Source organism: Hemibagrus wyckioides, linkage group LG26, assembly GCF_019097595.1.
Source record: "Hemibagrus wyckioides isolate EC202008001 linkage group LG26, SWU_Hwy_1.0, whole genome shotgun sequence".
Classification (NCBI taxonomy): Eukaryota; Metazoa; Chordata; class Actinopteri; order Siluriformes; family Bagridae; genus Hemibagrus; species Hemibagrus wyckioides.
In genome coordinates, this window is record NC_080735.1 from 19,790,283 (window position 1) to 19,811,416 (window position 21,134).

The 21,134-nt window shown below is 41.1% G+C and overlaps 3 protein-coding genes across 12 annotated transcripts in view; 2 read left to right on the top strand and 1 right to left on the bottom strand.

Moving 5' to 3' along the window:
• Positions 1–220: 220 nt before the first annotated feature.
• Positions 221–10,409, top strand: epn3b (epsin 3b). 4 transcript variants are annotated; one of them, XM_058380671.1, is made up of 11 exons: positions 243–327; positions 414–471; positions 5,310–5,632; positions 6,828–7,197; positions 7,321–7,424; positions 7,508–7,594; positions 7,807–7,930; positions 8,084–8,260; positions 8,350–8,448; positions 8,642–8,908; positions 10,132–10,409. In XM_058380671.1, the coding sequence occupies exons 3-11, from the start codon at positions 5,405–5,407 to the stop codon at positions 10,407–10,409; spliced, it is 1,734 nt and encodes a 577-aa protein (XP_058236654.1). In that variant the 5' UTR covers positions 243–327; positions 414–471; positions 5,310–5,404. The 4 variants fall into 4 exon arrangements, with proteins under 4 accessions (XP_058236655.1, XP_058236653.1, XP_058236654.1 ...); XM_058380672.1 differs by lacking the exon at positions 414–471 and having other exon boundaries at positions 221–327; XM_058380670.1 differs by having other exon boundaries at positions 242–471.
• Positions 10,410–12,240: 1,831 nt separating this feature from the next.
• LOC131346895 (zinc finger protein 750-like) lies at positions 12,241–14,337 on the bottom strand. Its single transcript, XM_058380651.1, has 2 exons — positions 13,019–14,337; positions 12,241–12,892 (listed from the first exon to the last, which is right to left on the bottom strand). Exons 1-2 carry the CDS (start codon positions 14,335–14,337, stop codon positions 12,241–12,243), a joined length of 1,971 nt encoding a protein of 656 aa, XP_058236634.1.
• A 5,530-nt stretch (positions 14,338–19,867) lies between these two features.
• The window catches only part of b3gntl1 (UDP-GlcNAc:betaGal beta-1,3-N-acetylglucosaminyltransferase-like 1), a 24,039-nt gene continuing 22,772 nt past the window's right edge, over positions 19,868–21,134 (top strand). For 6 of the 7 annotated variants that reach the window (XR_009203675.1, XR_009203674.1, XM_058380655.1 and 3 more), the window contains exons 1-2: positions 19,869–20,807; positions 20,983–21,099. Coding sequence is in view for 5 of the 7 variants with exons in the window: in XM_058380655.1 (XP_058236638.1) it covers positions 20,013–20,807; positions 20,983–21,099 (912 nt within the window). In the remaining 2 variants the exon portion in view is untranslated. Of the gene's footprint in view, positions 20,808–20,982; positions 21,100–21,134 lie in introns of all 7 variants that reach the window. The other variant, XM_058380657.1, reaches the window with a different exon arrangement.

A 21,134-nucleotide genomic window follows, 5' to 3' on the forward strand; every position in this document is an offset into this window, starting at 1 on the left:
TCACCACCACAATACACAAAGAATTTGGAATTTTTATATCATATGATTGGTTATGTACAAGGATGCACATGACGTCTCAGGAGAGATTCAAATTGTGTCTACAAGCAGCAGTAGCAGGTTTTTTTGGCCTTTTTTTATTCACATAGATTTCGAGTGCTACTGGGGAAGAAGGGGTTAACTGCAGCTCATCCCTCTCTCTCTCTCTCTCTCTCTCTCTCCATCTCACTCTCCTACACGCTGCGTAAGCAAGCATGACTGCACGACGCACTAGGTTCTCTCCGTTCTTACAAGCAAAATGCTGCACCCGAGGGAGGAGTAATGAGTAGGGTGGGTTTTCTTTCTTTCTTTTTTTTTTCGAACAACAGCGTGTTATGGATCAGAGCATCGCATGCTCGTTCTCTCTCTCTATCTAGGTCCCTCACATCAGCACTCCATCCTGAAGCACACAGAGGAGAGCGAGCAATGCTGGAGGTAAGAGAGAGAGAGAGATAGAGATGCAATAATGGTGTTCAGTGCTGTTGTGTTTGCTGCAGGGATTTTCAACGTGTAATATTTATAGATTTAGTAGATACAGTCGATCAGTGCATATGAGTGTGTGTGTGTGTGTGATGAAGGTGTTGCTCTGATGAGGGCCTACAAACGATTGGAGGTGATTATGGTAATCAGGGATCTGCAGCCACGCGTGCCGTGATCTCACGAGGGCTGTGTAAGTCCTGCTTAGAAGAGCTACTCTGACTCAGGAAATGTGTGTGGGGGCGTTATGTGTGTGTGTGTGTGTGTTTTCTGTCCATATGGCTCCAATGGGCCTGGTAGCTGTGGTTGAACATTACACAGTTCCATTGAGTCACTCCAGCACTTTACATTTAGTGTTTTCCTTCTTGCCACATTACACTCTGGAGATCCTCTAATCACACCACTGACGTCTTCCTCACAGTCAACCATCAGGCAAAAAAAATCTGAGATGATCATAACTGTTGACAAATCTGTCATCATTCAAGTAGAAAGGTGAATTATTGATTAGTTAATATGACTGTAGGTGATTTTAATTAAAAAAAAGTAACACAATGTGTACTCATAAAAGCATTAGACATAATAAATAAAGAAATGTCCAAGCTTGTAGTTAATGAATTCTATTTAAAACAGCTAGTTTAGGTTAAGTATAAGATCAGGTCAACCCATCCAGTGACCAATGAATCAAATCCACCTAACAGATAGTTTAGAAGTGTTAGATTGGTAGAGTGGTGGATGTCCATAGGTTTGAGTGTTTAACCCTTGACTACTCACCTTGCTATGGAGATGAACATCTGGTTTGAGAGATCAGCATTTCTTTCAGAATGTGGATTAACTAGCTGGATATTATTGAATGAGGTCCTGATCTCACCTGGCATTAATGTGTGTCCTGAGTGATGGGATTGATGTGAAGTGTCAGCACTCCATACAGGTGTATACAGGGACAAATGTGCCCCGGAGGTCATGGTGTGACCCGGTCGATCACACCACATTCAGAGATGATTTGCAGCCACGTCACATTTGTATTGTAACGCTTAGTGTTTCATGCTCAGTGACATCAACGAAGGATGGAGTGCATCATCACTCTAGCTTGAAGATACTGTCGGTCATCGTTACACGACTCGTTGGAACTCATACAAAATGATAGCTCTCTGTCGCTAGGCTAATGGATAAAGAAAGCATTCATTCAATGTCTAATCTCTCATTCTCTAAGCAGTCACACAATTTAGTCCATCAAGACACATGAGATCTGATCAGAAGTCCCAGAACTGTTCTGCCTGGATATAAATGCAGTGGAAGACTAATGTATGACTTCAGCGCACAGTTGAGGTCATAAGTTGACATATGTTTTTAGACATTTAACAAAAAAAATAATAGTCATTTTTATTCTATAAGACTCAATACTAACTGAATCCACACAAATCAACCAGTTTAAAAGTTTACACACACTCGATTCTTAACACTGTGTGTGTGTGTTAACCTGATGATCGACGAGTGTTTTTGTCACACTGTTTTGTGAGAACTGTTCATGAATCACGTGTTTGCCCTGAGACGTTAAACTGCCCAGAAAAATCCTCCAGCTCTTGCACATTCTTGACTTTTCCAGCATCTACTGCATATTTGACCTCTTTCCAGCATGCAGCTATACGATGATTAGCTCCATCTTCTCACACTGAGGACAGCTGAGGGACTCGTATGCACCAGTTACACAGGTGCACGTCTTCACTCAGGCTCAAGGAAGGGGGGGTGTAAACTTTTGAACAAGATGATCGGTGCAAATTGTTGTTTATTTTGTTTTTCATCTAGTGCTGCTCTTCAGATTCTACAGATATTTACGTGTTTCCCAGAAGACGTTTTCAACAACAGGAAATAAATAGCCAAAGGACCCAAAGTGGTGAATTAGCCGTTCATGCTAATGGTGTGATGACATGCGGGACATTTTAATGATTTTCAGTGACATCATATCACAATTTGAACAGTAATACAGAAAAAAAAACATTTCCTCTTCTCTTGAACGTAGGAAATGTGGATGATGCAACTTCCTGTTGAAGACATTAGTCGTGATTTGTGGAATATTTGAAATACTGGACATTGTGAATGTGTTCAGGTAACAGGGTTGAGTGAATGATGCAGTTTCTGTGTCTCTGTGATAAGAGAGAAGAAGTGAACAGTCAGCAGATCAGCTATGACTTAAAGTGTGTGTGTGTGTGTGTGTGTGTGTGTGTGTGTGTAAAGGACATTGTTGCCTCTGACTGCATGCTGTTTTTTTAAATCAACATTGTCCTTGAAGGTATTTCAGTTTTCATAGGTGTGTGTGTGTCCTTCCGCTCAGAATAGATCTGTATTGTCTGTCCACCCTAATTCCTGTGTGTGTGTGTGTGTGTGTGTTGGACTGAAGTGCAGTGTGCACTGAGACTGATGTTCAGGGCCACATGTGGTTGTTTTATTACTTAAAAGAAAGTATCTCCTGATCATTAGTTATACTTATCATCACTGTGTTAGACAGAAGGGTGGGGCTAAACCTGAGGGGCGGAGCTAAGATACGGCTTCAGTTGATGGAAGGATTTCATTGAATCGTGGAGCTTTGGTGAAGGCAGGATTATGGTGTGGTAAAAGGTGAGGGAGTTAAGATTAGGATTAAACTGAGGACAGGATTATGATGAAGGGTTGAGTTAAACATGTTGGCTCCTAAGAAGCGCAGCACTCTATTGGAGGAGGACAGGGTGAGGATTTTACTGAGGAGGTGTGGTTATAATGAGGGGCGGAGTTGACATGAGGTATTTAAATAATCAGTTGAGGGCGGATATATTTCAGTTTTAGTGATTGAATGTATTAATATTATTCAGCTTAGAAAAATACCAGAGGACAATACCAAAACACACACACACTCTCACACACACACACACACACACACACACACACACACACACACAGCATTTATTATTTATTTATTTGATTAGTTTTTAAATACTCCCACAATTTGCAAGCTTTGTATATTGTAAATACATCATAATTCTGCAAGCCAATAAAGCATGCATGCAGAATGCACTGAGAGAGAGAGAGAGAGAGAGAGAGAGAGAGAGCATGCCATTGCTCAGCAGAAAGGTGATAGGGTGTAAATTTGTGATGACTCTGGAGTCTTCCTGTAGTGCCTCTTCCTCCACCTCCATTAACATGAGACTCCCACTGCTTTATACAGCATTATTATTATTATTATTATTTTTATAATCACTTAGTTTATTGCAAAATAAATGAAGAAATCCTCATAGACAGCTTTAGACTCTGCAAGAATGTATACATATATATATATACAGTGATGGAGGCAGACACAGTGATGGAGGCAGAAATAGTGATGGAGTTAGACACGGTGATGAAGGCAGACACAGTGATGGAGGCAGATCTCAGATGGAGGCAGACACAGTGATGGAGGCAGATCTCAGATAGAGGCAGACACAGTGACACCTGCAAAAGCTTTATGTTCTGCTGCTTTTAGAGGGACGAGGTGATGAATGATGGCAGCCTCATCCTTCATCCCATAATCCTCTCGGGCTGCTAGTTACTCAGATGATTGATGTCACTGTGTGGAATTGAATGGAATCTGATATAGGAAATGAGATTCTGTTTATATGTGTGTGTGTGTGTGTGTGTTGGCAGTAAGCTTTACTTTGTGTGTAATTTTAGTTCACTGTACAGACTAGAAAGTATTCATTAATATGGTTCTACCATCAAGTCATACTAAGTAAATCATCACAGCTTACTGTTCTATTTAAGAAACCATATGTGTGTGTGTGTGTGTGTGTGTGTGTAAGAGAAAGAGAGAAGATTTCATTCTAATATATAAATACATGAAAACCAAACCAAACAAAATCATTCTGCCGTGTTACACAATTATAATGCCATTCAGTCCCCACAATTACCAGTCCCTGAGTGTGTGTGTGTGTGTGTGTGTGTGAGTGTGTGTGGGCTTCAGTAAAATATGGGGCAGCCCTGTCTCCTCATTTCCAGCCTGCTCCCTGTGGACCGTTGTTGCCGTAGTGACAGACCACAATGTAAAACGGTAACTGCCCTATGTGTGTGTGTGTGTGTGTGTGTGTATCTCTGCTGCAGTGACTAAAACTAGGAGCTTTGTAGCATACTGATGTTAGACCATCAGAATCATTGGAGGACACACACACACACACAGTTATCATTTTATATTTAAATATTTGTGGGGTTTAACATTTTGGCTTTAGCTGTCTGAACAGTTATGCAGATAAGGATTTGGGGCTGGATTGGGGCGGATTTCACCCTCGAACCTTTTCTTATAGCTTTTTTCTATGATCTGTAACACTTGTGAAAATTGTGTGAATTTCTCTGGAGATGCTGAGATTATAATACTGTAATATTAAACTGAGGGGCGTAGTTAAGATTAAATGGAGGGGCGGAGTTATGATAAAGAGTAACTGCCTCCAGCTCTTATCACACATTGATCCAGATTCACTTTGAATTTCACATGAAACTTCAACGAGTCTCCTCTGGTGAACCAGAATACTTGCAGATGGATAGTACTTGATGACCTACTTCCTGTCACACTTCCTGTCCTGGTGTTGTTCTATGGGAAGTGTCAGCCTTAGCGTGTAGGTTGTTTAATTATACATAAGTCCCAAAAGAGAAAATTGATCTGCTGCAAAAAGGAGAGAGAAATAAATGAATGCACTCATGTAATTTTAATCAGATGTGACCTGAATAATTGCCAGACACTCACAGATCAATTGTAATGCATCACCTTTCTGTCTATCTGTATCTCTCTCTGCTTACAGATACACTCCTGAATCTCAGCCGTTTTAGAGCCGTACTTTACACAAAATAAAGAACCGCAAACACTCGGACACGCTCTCACACACCTACCGTAGCCATGACGACCTCGGCCCTGCGACGGCAGGTGAAGAACATTGTACACAACTACTCAGAGGCTGAAGTGAAAGTGCGTGAGGCCACCTCCAATGACCCCTGGGGTCCGTCCAGCTCTCTGATGTCGGAGATAGCCGAGCTGACGTTTAGCGTAGCTGCCTTCAGCGAGGTCATGGCCATGGTATGGAAACGCCTCAACGATCACGGCAAGAACTGGAGGCACGTCTACAAGGTCATAATGTGCTTATAACATGCTTATTACTATGTTCAAATCAATACCTACCTAATTATTATCATAATTATTATAAGTACACATACACTATATTGCCAAAAGTATTCGCTCACCCATCCAAATAATCAGAATCAGGTGTTCCAATCACTTCCATGGCCACAGGTGTATAAAATCAAGCACCTAGGCATACAGACTGTTTTTACAAACATTTGTGAAAGAATGGGTCGCTCTCAGGAAGAGTGCGCAGAGAGCTTCATGGAATGGGTTTCCATGGCCGAGCAGCTGCATCCAAGCCATACATCACCAAGTGCAATGCAAAGCGTTGGATGCAGTGGTGTAAAGCACGCCGCCACTGGACTCTAGAGCAGTGGAGACGCGTTCTCTGGAGGGACGAATCGCGCTTCTCCATCTGGCAATCTGATGGACGAGTCTGGGTTTGGCGGTTGCCAGGAGAACGGTACTTGTCTGACTGCATTGTGCCAAGTGTAAAGTTTGGTGGAGGGGGGATTATGGTGTGGCATTGTTTTTCAGGAGCTGGGCTTGGCCCCTTAGTTCCAGTGAAAGGAACTCTGAATGCTTCAGCATACCAAGACATTTTGGACAATTCCATGCAACTTTTTTGGGAACAGTTTGGAGCTGGCCCCTTCCTCTTCCAACATGACTGTGCACCAGTGACCAAAGCAAGGTCCATAAAGACATGGATGACAGAGTCTGGTGTGGATGAACTTGACTGGCCTGCACAGAGTCCTGACCTCAACCCGATAGAACACCTTTGGGATGAATTAGAGCGGAGACTGAGAGCCAGGCCTTCTCGTCCAACATCAGTGTGTGACCTCACAAATGCGCTTCTAGAAGAATGGTCAAAAATTCCCATAAACACACTCCTAAACCTTGTGGACAGCCTTCCCAGAAGAGTTGAAGCTGTTATAGCTGCAAAGGGTGGACCGACATCATATTGAACCCTATGGATTAGGAATGGGATGTCACTTAAGTTCATATCCGAGTCAAGGCAGGTGAGCGAATACTTTTGGCAATATAGTGTATAAATAGCAACCAATAAGTACCAATTTTTTGCGGTAAAAGGGACAATGTGAACTGCATCACCAGCTTTATTTTAATTTATCATTTAGTATTATTTGGTTTTCAATGTGGCCATGTTAGCCAACTGTTATCTTAGGTTCCGTGTTTTGTTTAGGCCCTGACCCTGCTTGATTACTTGGCTAAGACGGGTTCGGAGCGCGTAGCGCAGCAATGCCGTGAAAACGCTTTCACCATCCAGACACTGCGCGACTTTCAGTACGTGGACCGGGACGGGCGTGATCAGGGCGTGAATGTGCGTGAGAAGGCCAAGCAGCTGGTGGCATTGCTCAGGGATGAGGACAGGCTCAGACAAGAGAGGGCGCTGGCACTGAAGACCAAAGAGCGGTTAGCAAGCGCAGGAGGAGGTGGAGGGTCAGGGACGGTTCCTCCCTCATACCTGAGTAGGAGGAGCAGCCAGCCGAGCATGGCGGCACTGTACGGAGAGGAGTTCAGTCGATCCAGAGGATCTCCATCTTCCTTTACCTGTGAGTGCTCTAAGTGGATTTAAGCTAGTGGAAAAATTTCAATGACTATGGTATAAGGAAGTGTGTTTAGTGTCTTAATCACTTAACTACACACTAACACTTTTCTCTGTCAATCTCGTTCAGCATCTCCGTCATCTCCGAGAGCCTCTGATCTGGAGCACTCTCGCCCTCAAACCAGTGGAGAGGAAGAGCTGCAGTTACAGCTGGCACTTGCCATGAGTCGAGAGGTATTGCACACACACACACACACACACACACACACACAAGTTAGTAACAGTAACTCTAAATTTTTTTGTGTGTTTTACTAAAGGAACATCGCAGAGGTCAAGAGGATGATTCCCAAGTTGAGAAAGCTGTAGACAAGAGCAGGAGAGGCAGTGAACCCGGACCTGGGGAGGTATGAGAACAACAGTGCACACTTCTTTTCATTACTACTCTTATCAAATCCTTATTAACATTTCTCATTTTAACATTATCAAAAGGAGCACCATGCGAATGATGATTGATACACCATATTATTATCAGACAGTTAACTCACACAAATAAGATTCTCAGTAACTGATCTATTGGTGTGCGATTGTCTGCCATATGATCTGTTTGTGCTTCCAGTCAGCCATGATTGATCTGGTGGACATATTTGGACCATCTGGACAATCAGAAGCGCCACCCAGCGATGATCTCTGGGATGCCCAGCCCTCCTGCCCTTTAACCTCTGATCCCTGGGAGTCTGTTGGTAAATTGCTGAATTCGTCTTCTCATTTTTTTATATGGTGTGTTTTCTATCTTTTGGATTTATGTGAATTTTAAATGGGAAACCAGAAAAAAATTACATTAAAGATTATACCTGGGAATGTACCATTTTCTGTATATCTCACTCTCTGTCTAGCTGTGGTTAACACCAGTACCCCTGTAGTTGGTAGTCCATGGAAACCCCACCCCTCTTCTGGTAGCCCAGATCAAGACTGGGTTACGGACCAATCTCCACCAGACCCATGGGGAGCCCTGCCCACTAAGTCCACATCTAAATCTACAGAACAACCCTGGAGGAGTCCAGTTCGGCCAGGTACTGCACAGAATAAACAAAATAGATACCCTTTCACACAAATGATGGAGACAGTGTTTATTTGACACCTGGTGTGTGTTGTAACAAAGCCTCAGCAGGAGTCGACCCATTTTCCATTCCTGAGGAAGAGGAACCTGGAGACAAACGACCTAACAGTGTGTTCAGTCCTCGCTGTGAGAGTCCAGCAGGTACTACTGTTATTTCCTGCCCTGCATTTCATTTCTGTTTGTAATGTGCTTTTGTTGCTTAGACACTGTAATGTAGCATTAAATGACCATTAGATCATTAAAGTCAACATCACTGTATATGTTGAGATCATACATTACAGTTCCTTCTGTACAAATAGGTTGATGGAACCCAAATTTTGTCTCTCTATTTCAGATATGGATCCATTTGCTGACTTGGTGGTGGGTGGGCAGGTAAATGGCAGAGTTGAACCAAGTTCGATGACCTTTGACCCCTCTCATCTTGGTCCCCCACTGGATTCAGTGACCCCTAGAAAGTGCTGCACACCAGAGGCTTTTCTTGGCCCTACTGCTGCATCACTCATCAACCTAGACACACTAATTCCCTCAAAACAACACTCACAAACACACCCACTCAACCCCTCCAATATACCAGCCAAGAGCAAGAACCCCTTCCTCTCAGGTTAGACACTAACACACACCAAAATATACAAACTTGACCTTTGTAACCAGTCTGCTAAATACATGCATACTCCACATACAACGTACAAACTAACCCATGCTCATTTTTAACCCTGACTGAGCAATATAAGGTACACACAGTAATGTGATCTACTGAAATTTTTAGAACTGCTCCTTGGTCAATCTGTAGAAGGAGTGATGGAGAATGTTGGAACATAAAGTGATACTAGGCTGTGGAGGCAGGACAAGTGATGAAGCTGGAGTTGACCTAGACTGGATCTAAAACAGGGACTGGAGCTGAATTTGAGACAATGTTTGGGACAAGGAATCAGAACGGGAAGACATGGATTTGGACTGGATTAGAGAATGAGATTTAAAATGGGATATAATTGGAGAGTTAGAGAGGAATTAGGACTGGATTGGAAGCTGAAATAATGAATGATATTATGTTAGGCCTTGAACCAAAGACTAGGATTGGATTGCGATGATACAGTGATTGGAACTGGGATGGGGCAAGGGTAAGGACTGAGCAGGTTAACAAGATAATGATTGACTAAGGTGGGATCAGAATATACAAATATTGTGATTGAATTAAAGGATGTTACAGGGTATGGGATTGGATTGGGGAATAATATTGGATCTGGGACTGTATTGAGTATGGAGAAAACTCGACAATAAATTGGAACATTGGGACTGGACTGTGGAATAAGATATGGATTGGCACTGGCATAGAACGTGAAACAGTAAGGGGAATTAAGGGATCAGGATCTTAACACGAGGATAAGAAAAAACAGAAACAAGACTATGATATGAGACATAGTCTTTGAAACAGAATTTGAGAGTGTAATGGAGATATAAAAGATACGGGGACAGAATGGAAAGCTAAGACACGGTTCTGGGACTGTATTTGGTAAGGAGACCAGGACTGGATTGAGAGATGAGATGGAGACTGGGACTGGATTAGAGAATGAGGTGGAGTGATTTGGGGTAAGAGACAGAGATTGGCAGCTCTTATCATTATCATGAGAGGTTAACCAATACAAGAGACAGAAATGACAAGGTATAGGGACCACCTAGAAACTAGACTTTTTTTAATGAAATAATATTAAGAGTTAATGAGACATTTACAAAATAACAATGGTCAAATTGGAGATAGCATTTGGTACAAAAAATGTAGTGCTTAGTATGTTCCATTCTCTTCTTTTTCTTGTTTCTCCTCTTCAGGTCTGAGCGCTCCCTCGCCCACTAACCCATTCCACTGTGACCAACGCAGACTGACTCTGAATCAGATGCGTCCGAACTCCACTTCCCCACTGCCTGCCCATGCTTTGCCTGGTGCTCTTCCCTACAGTGCCTCTCTTCCCCTGCCCTCATCCCAAAATGCGCCCCAGCCTCCGGACCTGCCCCCTAACCTTCCCCAGCCCTTGTTGCCCCTCTCCTCTATGCCCCGCCTCCAAACAGCCCCCCAGCTCCAGAGCCACAGCAACAATCCCTTTCTCTGAAGGCCAAAAATTACTTGATAAGAGATCAAAACCAAGGCTGTTAATTACATGCTCAGTTGGAGCTGAAGTGAAACATGCTGGAATTATGCACTGAAATTGAATTCAATGTGAAAAAAAAAACAGAGATCTGGATTTAGCATATCAAAAATAATACACTTTGAATGTAATAAAATCACACATTAGGCTTTAGACTAAAAATTACCTCTGAATTAAATGGTACATAATACAGTATTTACAGATATGTTTTAAGGTAACTGAAATAACTGATTAAGATACCATATTCTTTTAAAGATGTGCTAACAGATACTCCATCATCTACAGACTCTAGCATGCTGCTTATGAGATGGAGTTCAGCTGTAACATGCTGCTTATGAGATGGAGTTTAGCTGTCAATCAGCATGGCTCTGCCCCTTGCACAACCAAGGACTTGTCAATCAAAAGGACACAATGGTCTCAGGCCCAAAGAGTGCAGAACTAGGCTATGACAGGGGGATGAGCAACATTTCAGGAATCCCACCATGAACTAATTTTGTGTTTCTCTTCTCTACAAGGCTAACTTGTTTTCTATTGCCTTCTGTCTATGGATACTTGCCTATTCAGGGTCCAGCATCGATTGTAACCCTTGGCTGTTCCTCACAGAACCATGTGCCTGACTCAATGGCTTGCCCACGATGCACTGGGGTTGGGGGGATTTCATCTCCACACAACTTGGACCTCAGGAGCCCTGCTAACCAAAACCTGCACAACCAAGTAACTGCTCACAAGTCAACTGTCTATATGTGGAGAGATTTAAGTAAAAGAAAAGTGATGGATAAAAAAAAGAAGGATAAACAGATAGTCTGGTTATGTATTGTAATGCTGAACTACTCTATGCTGTTCTTCTGGTGAACGATATATTGATTTATTTATAAATACAAGCTTTATTGGCTACTGCTGAATGAGTTTAGTGCATCCTGTAAGGCAAATACTTCCAGGTTAACATTTAATCAAGACCTACGTGATATACAGTATATCAGTAAGCAACAATAAATGAATGTCATTTGCATTTAAAAGTGTTACACATGGTTTATTAGAGCCCATTATTTATGAATGCGTTCATTCTAAAACACAATCGTTTCTATATTACCTCATGGGTACAGTGGGCAGGTCACATAAATAGATTAAAAACATTGATATTGAAAAGTTTTCTGACTGGAGACATTTATTATACAGATATAAAAGGAGTCTCCAGCATCAGGGTTTTGTAACAGAGGTATTTGAAGTATTCGTTAGAGGAAAGTCTCTTTGGGAGAGGAATTAACACTTTGCAGTTTCTTACACACATGACGGTGATGGAATGACTGTTTTTAGCTGCTATAACATAAGTATATGCATCATGTCTTGTCTTGGCAGGGGAGAGGGAGGAACAGAAACTCAACGGTCATACAAGCCCAACATGTCTATACCTGCATGGTGTGTTACTGCAGTTCAGCAGGTTTCAGGTGCACCTGCTAATGTGTGTGTGTGTGTGTGTGTGTGTGTGTGGTTTCTGCAGTTAAGCATGAAACTACACACTGCTGTGGATTAAGTGAGAGATAAGGACACTTTTGACAGACTTATAAGACTAATGACATTAGCTATTAAACTTTTATAAAAACAACTTTCAATATTAATAGTAAAATAAACTTAAAAACTGGAAACAAACAGTACTATTTTCCTTGTTTCGCGTGTATAGAGATTTTTTTTTTCTGTTTGCTGGATGACCTCTGTTTTAGACACTTGGTAAAAAGACCCTGAACATTAAGTCTAGCTTTCAGTCCTTTCTGAATGCCTTGTAATAAAATAGGAACAATTAACAGCGAAGTCTTTTCCTCAGAATGCGATTGCTAGGAACTGAGTCTTTGCTCCTCTTTGCAGATGTTCCACATCTTCTGGCTTTTTTCTGAATCTTGGTTTTGGGTTTGAGAGGAACATCTGTTGTCTCGTCAGGATCAGGTGTGGAGCTGTTAACATTCAGATCAGATTCTGGATCAGGAAACTCTGACCAAGAATTTGTCTTCTCTGTTTCAGTGCTATCACTTTCTCTGTTTTGAGGAATGGCTGCTGGACTACTGCTTATGCCATTAGTATGAAGTGAAGTAGAGCTGATTTGATGGTTGCTCAGCCCGTCGTTAGCACTAGTCTCTGTGTACTTGCTCAAGTGTGTACTCGTCTCTGAGGATTCTGTCTGTTCTGACAGATTCCACTGGGCTAGCTGACACAATGCATATGCAGCTGTCTGTTTCTTTTTGTCTGTGGTATCATCATTTTCTTCTTTTAGTGAACTGGAATCCATAATTCCCCAGGTGGCATTTTTACTCTCACTTTGTATATGTGATAGTGAGGAAGGGACAGTAGATATAGGTTTTATAGAGAGGTTTAAAGGAACCTCAAATGCAGTTTTATTGTTTGAGAGGTTCAGTGGAGCCACATCATCATTTGCCACTTCTTCTTGGTCTGCTGGCCTGGATGTCAAATTAATACCATGTAAACAGAGTAAAACAATGTGTTAGTCAATGCATTGCATAGTACCTTTAGATATTCTGCAGTTTTGTTTTATAAATAGAGAGTGCCAAACATTAATATTTTACCTCTCACAGTGTGTGGAGCTGCCTTGTCTGGATCCATCTTTAGCTGAGGGTGACTTAGTGTTACACTCTTCCACTTGGTCATGTGGGGACACTATCCCACTTACATCCAGTGGTTTCTGGGATTCTGATTCTTTCTGGGTGTTATCTGTTGCATTTGGCCCAGCTGGTGATCCAGTTGGAGAACAGCCAAGTTTGGGACTCATTTGAACATTGCTTTGTTGGCTTACTCTGATCCCAGGTTCCTGCCTGTATAAGAATTCTCTTTGAGCCATGGTATATGAATCAAGATGGAAACCATCAGGTCTTACATTACCAAGACTTCCTGGTACAACCATAGTAGACTGGCCTTTCTCTGCATTGGAACATGAGGTAAGATGGGTCTGGTCTTGAAGGTGGTACATAAGGGAAGGACTTGAATGGTAGAATCTATAAGTTTGGTCTAAAGCAGGATTTGGGATTGTTGGGATGGAGTGAATTTGCCCTGGTAAGAGAGGGTGGATACCAGGTGGTTGAGCATCCTTAATATATGGAGTAAAATGTGAAGGGGAAGGGAGATGATTGCAGTAACTGTCACAAAGGTAATAGGGTGAATAGGAAGAGTATATAGAGTATAAATTATAATGGAAGCCATGAGAAGGGTATTTCAGACCTTGGTAAAAATATTCTGTTTCTTTTGCCTGCTTTTGGGGGCTGTAGTCAATGAGGACTGAATTATGTACAGGAATTGGGTTGTATACTGGAAGAAACCCATGTTGCGAAGACATTGTTGGTTGCAGAATGGGTGATATCGGATCTTCCTGAAATGAGGAATCAGCAGAAATTGCAGAGGTGTGTGTTGTTGCTAGTTTTTCCATATTGCTTGATGATGTTGTTTTCACTCTGTCAGTCTTGGATGATTCTTTGGTCATTAGAAGATCTGCATTCTTTTTTGGTTGTTGATCACTCTGAGGTAACGATACTCTTTCAGGTATGTTACTCCTCTCTTCATCATTTGGTTGGGCTTTATGGACATCTGTCAGCTGGGCTGTATTTATTTCATTCAAATCATCAGCTTGTGCTGAAGCATTATTCTGCATCGGTGCCTCTGTGGTATCTTTTGTCACGCTAATTTCATCAACAATGTTGAGGGAAACCTTGCTTTGCTTAGACAGAAGTGAAAGTGACTTCTTACACAAGTTGTACTTCATGTGGTTGAACAAGTGAGATTTTTCATTGCAGGTAAACGGGCACTGAAAGCAGTGATACTTGAAAGGTTTACCTGGGGGTTGAGGGATGTAGTGAGGTTTCTTGGGCTTCCATTCCTTAGTGGGGGCAGTCATCTTGATGGTGCTGAACACAAAAATGTATAGTTGTACATATATATGAAGTAGATTTATCCTTCTCGGAGTGGTTGAATCTTCTTGGATGGCATAAAAGTGTAGATATCCATTCAGTGTATATAGATGATTAGATCACGAAAGCTGACCTTGCGTAGTGGTGTCTCAGTGGTTAAGGCTGATAGAAAGGCCATAAGTTCAAATCGGAGCACCAATCTGCCTCCAACTGGAGTACCAGTCTGCCACCACTGCGTCTGTAAGCAAGACCTGTTGTCTCTCACCTGCACTGTTGTATAGTGTCTCAACTGTCAGCCACTTTGAAAAAAAAAAATCAGTCAAATCACATAATGAATGGAAAAGAAAATTAAATATTATTTCAACCCATCCCATCAAGTGTACATAAAAATTTACAAAAGTGATCCTTGTCAAAACACGAAAATAATAACCGCCTCTGTTAATGAAGTGAGACCTGGCATTATCCAACATGTTTATTTGAATAAAAAATGTTAGTACAACTGATACTTGAACCACAGACACTAGCAGCTAGTTCTGGTAACTGTTGCCTGAAGCACCACGATGATGACTGCAGACTTCTGCTCTCTAAATGTCAGCAATTATGAAAATGGGAGCTTTGCTGGTTTCAACACCTTGACTTTAGACCAACGAGGGTGATTTGCATAAGTGAAACCTACCAGAGGCCTGTTTTTAAAGTTCAGAACCTTCCTCTCTCAGAGTTACACTTAGCTTGCTAGGGGCTTTAAAATGATTTTGTTTATTCATTCTGTCTCTCTGTCTACGTTTGCTTTGTTGTTTCAGAGTTTGCACTAATCCATTTACATTTAGCACCCAAAAAGTCACTAACTATTTCCTTACTGTTATCGCACACAATCCTTAGCTCCATTGCTCCACCCTGTCACACTCTTTCATAAGAAGCTGTCACTCAGGTTGTCCCAGATGCCCCACATGTGCTTACTGTCACACCTCTTTCACTGGCCAGCTATCAAAACCTGGGCAGAGTGGCAAGGAACTCATTAACTTTGGATGATTATACAATACTAGAGATCTATAATGTGTCCTATTTTCAATAATACAGTAATTATCCTATACTGGGATGGAATTTGTTGCAAACATACCAATGGTACCTCACCTATAATTCCTAACTATCATCATATTCATGTATGATAAAGTATTCATAGTCCAATCACAAGGCTGCATTCTAATACATTCTAAAATGTAGATCCTTTTAGAGTTTTGTGGATAATGTCTTTTCTTTTCAGATAGACTCAATTAGCTAGCTAAGGACCCTCAAGGAAACATTCGTTTTCTGTAGTGTAGTGTAGATTTTGACTGTAATCGTAGTCATGAAATTAGGATATGTATTTTGATAGTAAAATAAATCAGTTAGTTATGTGGTTAAGGATTGTTTGGTAGGGTTAAGAAGCCTAAACTATGCAAAAGAGCCTAAACACAAGTTCCTGAAAAGTGTAGAATTCTAAATAATACATTTGCCTTCAAATTTGATCCTGTACCAGTTATATACATGTAAATATAAGTCCAGTAAGATATATATAAATATATTATTACACACAATAACAGGAATAATAATATTAATTAGAAAAATAAAATCTTACCCGTTTGAAAGTTGGAGAATTATGATAAGGGATAAGCATAAATTACAGTCAATTATTTTATCAATATTTCAGAGAGGAAAAATATCTTTGTCCGATTTCCTTCTCCTCTGTCATCCAAATGCTTCAAACTCACCTGTCGTCTTTTGCTGAACTTATCCTTCTCTCTCTCTACTGGCACAACCGGCTTTGTCTGAGTGTGTGTGTGTTTGTGTGTGTGTGTTTGTGTGTGTGTGTGTGTGTGTACAGGGGTGTGGTTTAAGGACAGTTTGAAGAGCCCTTAGGCTATGTGGACACACCTGATATAAACTAGGCCTCAAGCTAAAGTGCAAACACACACACACACACACACACGTTTGTGTGAGTGTGTGGTATCAAGATTGTGCTACACTTGGGGAAAAACAGGTCCTCGAGGTTTCTTTGGAGAGTTATGATAAATGAATTGTTTCTTATCTTCTTAAAGCAGTTCTACTCGGAACTTTCTCTAACAGAGAATCTATTGTTTTGCATCCTACCAAAGTTTGAAAGGTTCCATGAGAAGGTTCTAGATTTTTTTTTGTTAATTGACACCCACTTTTGCTTAAACTTGAACAGTGATCAGGTTAAAGAGCAAACATCCTTCACTCATCACATCTATCTGCCTCATGTCTCAGATTAGTTTCAGTGTTTTATTAGTGTCCATTTATGCAGTTCTCCAGTCTTCATGATTCCATAGATAGAACCCATTAACCTTTGAGGATCCAGTGAACCTTTAGAGAAATAGAACATCATCCTAGTTTAATGTTTTCTAAACGTCATGCATCTGAAGAACGTCCATAAGGTTCTCTTACATAACGTTAACCTATCTTAAGCTGTAGGAACATTCATGCTAACTTCTCTGTAATGTTTTTGTGTGTAATATAATCATAATATCATTAATTATGAACCTTTTACATATGTGTTCTTTCTGTAACATTATCTCCAAACATTCGTAGAACATTTTCAACACTTCCCCATAATGTTCTCTGGTGCGGGGTATGTGACATCTCATGAAGTTTCATAGCCTGTGTATGTCTGAGTAAAAATGCAAAACGTAGTCAACTCCAGAATCATTGGCACCATTTAAGTGAAACAGATAACAATGATTATAGAAAATAAATATTGCAGAAAATGTTCTAGTTCAAATAATTTGAGGAACTACTTTTCACTAACTTTCACGTGTGTGTGTGTGTGTGTGTGTGGTTGCTTGCATGTATGATTAGAATGTAGTTTAACTCGCTCTTTCACTTCTAACCCCAGGACACAAACATCACTTTGTATCCTGAGGAGCCTTCTTTGTGTGTGTGTGTGTGTGTGTGTGTGTAGACCAGTATGTTTCCTCCTTTGCAATCCTCAGGAGCAAAAAGGTGAGTTGTAATTCCATGTGCTGCCCCCTTTTGGTCATCCTCTGCATCTAAATTTCTGTTCTCAAGCTTGTACATTTGCTTTTACTCTCACTCTGTGTATATGCTGTAATTTAGCATTGTTTTTAAGTGTGTTCATATATAGATATATATCTTCTAAATGTAACAATACAATTTATATCTATACATTGAGAAATCCATCAGAACAAACATTCCCTTTTACAGCGATCAGGCATAATATTATGACCACTGAAGAAGTGAAGAAGACTGAGTATCTCCTCATCATGGCACCTGTTAGTGGGTGGGATATATTAGGCAGCAAGTCAACATTTTGTCCTCAAAGTTGATGTTAGAAGCAGGAAAAATGGACAAGCGTAAGGATTTGAGCGAGTTTGATAAAGGGCCAAATTGTGATGGCTAGACCACTGGATCAGAGCATCTCCAAAACTGCAGCTCTTGTGGGGTGTTCCCGGTCTGCAGTGGTCAGTATCTATCAAAAGTGGTCCAAGGAAGGAACAGTGGTGACCCGGTGACAGGGTCATGGGCAGTCAAAGCTGACTGATGTGAAGGCTGGCCCGTGTGATCCGATCCAACAGACGAGCTACTGTTGCTCAAACTGCTGAAGAAGTTAATGCTGGTTCTGATAGAAAGGGGGCGGAATACACAGTGCAGGACGGGTCAGGGCAGGACCAACACAATATTAGGCAGGTGGTCATAATGTTATGCCTGATCGGTGTATTATCTTAGCAATTTTTTCATAGAAGTCATTAGACATGAAGTTATGAATTTAATATTTTACATGCAATTTATAACAAATATTTTCTTCACTCATTTCCTTCGCATCACTCTGCCCTCATTATTGCAGTTAATGCATATGTGTCAATTAAAATTTTTCATTGTGTAACGAGACGGACTAAAAGAGGATGAATGCAAACACAGGGCATATGTTTAATAGGAAAAATAAGGTCAGAAGTCAGAAACTAAACAGTCACAAAAGTAGGCACTGACAAATCTGTGTTACAAGTTAAAATGTCAACACAAAATGAGAATACTCAGCTCAATTTCATTTACATAGTGCTTTTAATAAAGGTCATTAATGCAAAGCATCTTTACAAAAATATATAAATTCAGAATAGGATTTTTTAATTAATCCCAAATAACAAGCCAAATGCAACAGTGACAAAGGAGAAAAATCACCGAATTACTATGGTAGTAAAAACGCTGCTACCAAGAAATCTCAGGGGGCAGTGGTGGAGGAGTCAGTGGTGGTTTAAGTGGTTCTAGGTTGCACCTATAGGAGAAAATAAAGACAAATAATCTCATTTAAACACTGCCTGTCCAAATAGTGAAAGTAAGAGCATTTCCACAAGCACAATGTGAAGGGAACTCAAGGGACTGGGACTAAACAGCTGTGTGGCCTTAAGAAAACCACTTATTACTGAGGCTAATCGGGGAAAAAGAGACTTCAATTTGCTAGGGAGCATAAAGATTGGAATCTGGAGCAATGGAAGAAGGTCATGTGGTTCCAGAGTGATGGGTGCATCAGGGTCAGAAGAGAGGCGGATGAAGAGATGCACCCATCATGCCTAGTGCCTATGTATAAGCTTGTGGGGGCAGTGCTGGGGTTGCTGCAGTTGGACAGGTCTAGGTTCAGCAACGTTATGTGCCGAAAGAATGAGGTCAGTGGACTACCTGGATATACTGAATGACCAGGTTATTCCATCAATGGATTTTTTCTTCCCTGATGGCACGGGCATATTCCAAGATGACAATGCCAGGATTCATCGGGCTAAAATTGTGAAAGAGTGGTTCAGGGAGCATGAGACATCATTTTCACACATGGACTGGCCACCACAGAGTCCAGACCTTAACCCCATTGAGAATCGATCCGGACCGCAACTCACAGATTTGACTAACTCATACACTGCAGTTGCACTGTTTAAACACTAGAGGTCACTGTATGCACAAGGCATCGAGTTCAAATATAATGAGCTGAGGGGAAAAAAGGTCCAGATCACAGTAGCGACGTGTATTATATATTATAAAATTATGATAATTCTATTTATAATACATTCTTGTGTTCTTCAGAATAGAATTAGATAAATTAAACACACAGAACTCGGACGTAACAAACAACAACCCTGACTCTATCTTTCCAGAGGTTCAGGTAATTATGAGTGGACAAAACACCTCTCTCTCTCATCACATGCACTGCTTCCATGGATACTGACCTGAGTGAGATCTCGAAGGTAACTATCACAGTAAGCAGCTTTAAGGAATCAATTTAATTGCATTCATTAACTTCAACAAATGATTCATTTCTATAATACTACAAACAAAAACAATAACAGATGCAGTATATTATATTATATTATATTATATTATATTATATTATATTATATTATATTATATTATATTATATTATATTATATTATATTATATTATATTATTCGCTCAAAGTCACGTTAAAACTTACAGCGGTTTTGTCCAATCAGATTCACGCTTGCATTTTCTCTCGACCAATCAGAGCTCTTGGCTCCTCCAAAACGCGGAAGTGAATGAAGTGTTTTGACACGAGGCTGCTCCCGAACTGCGAACATCTGCAGGACATCATGACTTTATATTCCCTTTTTTCTAAGTTTCTAACTTAGCTTCTCCTGCCGCTGAGATGAGCAGTCCTCAGAGGTGTCCAGGAGAACTGGAGGAGGAATGTAATGAAGCAAAGCGGGTGTGTTTCAGTCTTCAGCACGAGGACATCACTGTAGAGCCTCAAGCTGTCACTCTGGAGTGTCGTCCTGTCATTATGGAGTCCAGAGACGACTCTAATGAGGTGAAACACAACGCTGTAGGAGCTTCAGCTGCCACTCTGGGGTCTATAGGTGTCACTAAGAAGGCTCTTGTTGACAATGTGGAGTTTAAAGGTACCACGATGGAGTCCGCTGCTGTTTTTGACACTTTGGAGGAGAACAGTGCCACTATGGAGTCTTCTGTTGATAAGCTGCAGTCTACAGATGAGACTTTGGGATGGAATATGGTTTTACAGTTGAACACTGACAGTGTGGCTTTGGGGTCTAACACAACTTTACAGTCTAATAGTGCCACTTTGAGGAATGATAATGCTCCCTTAGAGTCTAATGATGCCACTTTGGGGTCTAACGGTGTGGCTTTAGGGCCTAACACAACTTTACAGTCTAACTGTACCAATTTGGGGTATGATAATGCGCCCTTGGAGTCTAATGATGCCACTTTGGGGTCAAGCACTGTGGCTTTGGGGTCTTACACAACTTTACAGTCTAACTGTACCACTTTGAGGAATGATAATGTGCCCTTGGAGTCTAATGATGCCACTTTGGGGACTAACAGTGTGGCTTTGAGGTTTAACAATGCCACTGTGGAGTCTGGCAGTGCTGCTGTGAACTCCACTGGTGCCTGTGAGACAGTTGAAGGCAGCAACATTCAAGTGGTTAGCAACTCATGCACTATTCATCATCTAATAAAGCAGAATTCTTCGAATTTTAAAAACGTTACTATAAACTCAGTTGAGTTATGATATAGCTGTCCATTCTAATGCCATATTCTGCATCCATTTCTCTTTAAATCCAGCGATGATTGGTTGTTCACTCTTTCTCCTTTCTCAGTCTGTGATCATACCGGTCTATAATGCTGCTAACTGGCTGGATGAATGCCTTCAGGCCGTTTCAGATCAGGACTTTCAGGGTACTTTGGAGATCTCAGTGTTTGACGACGGCAGTATGGTACGCAGATTACACGCTCATTTTGTAAGCTTCAG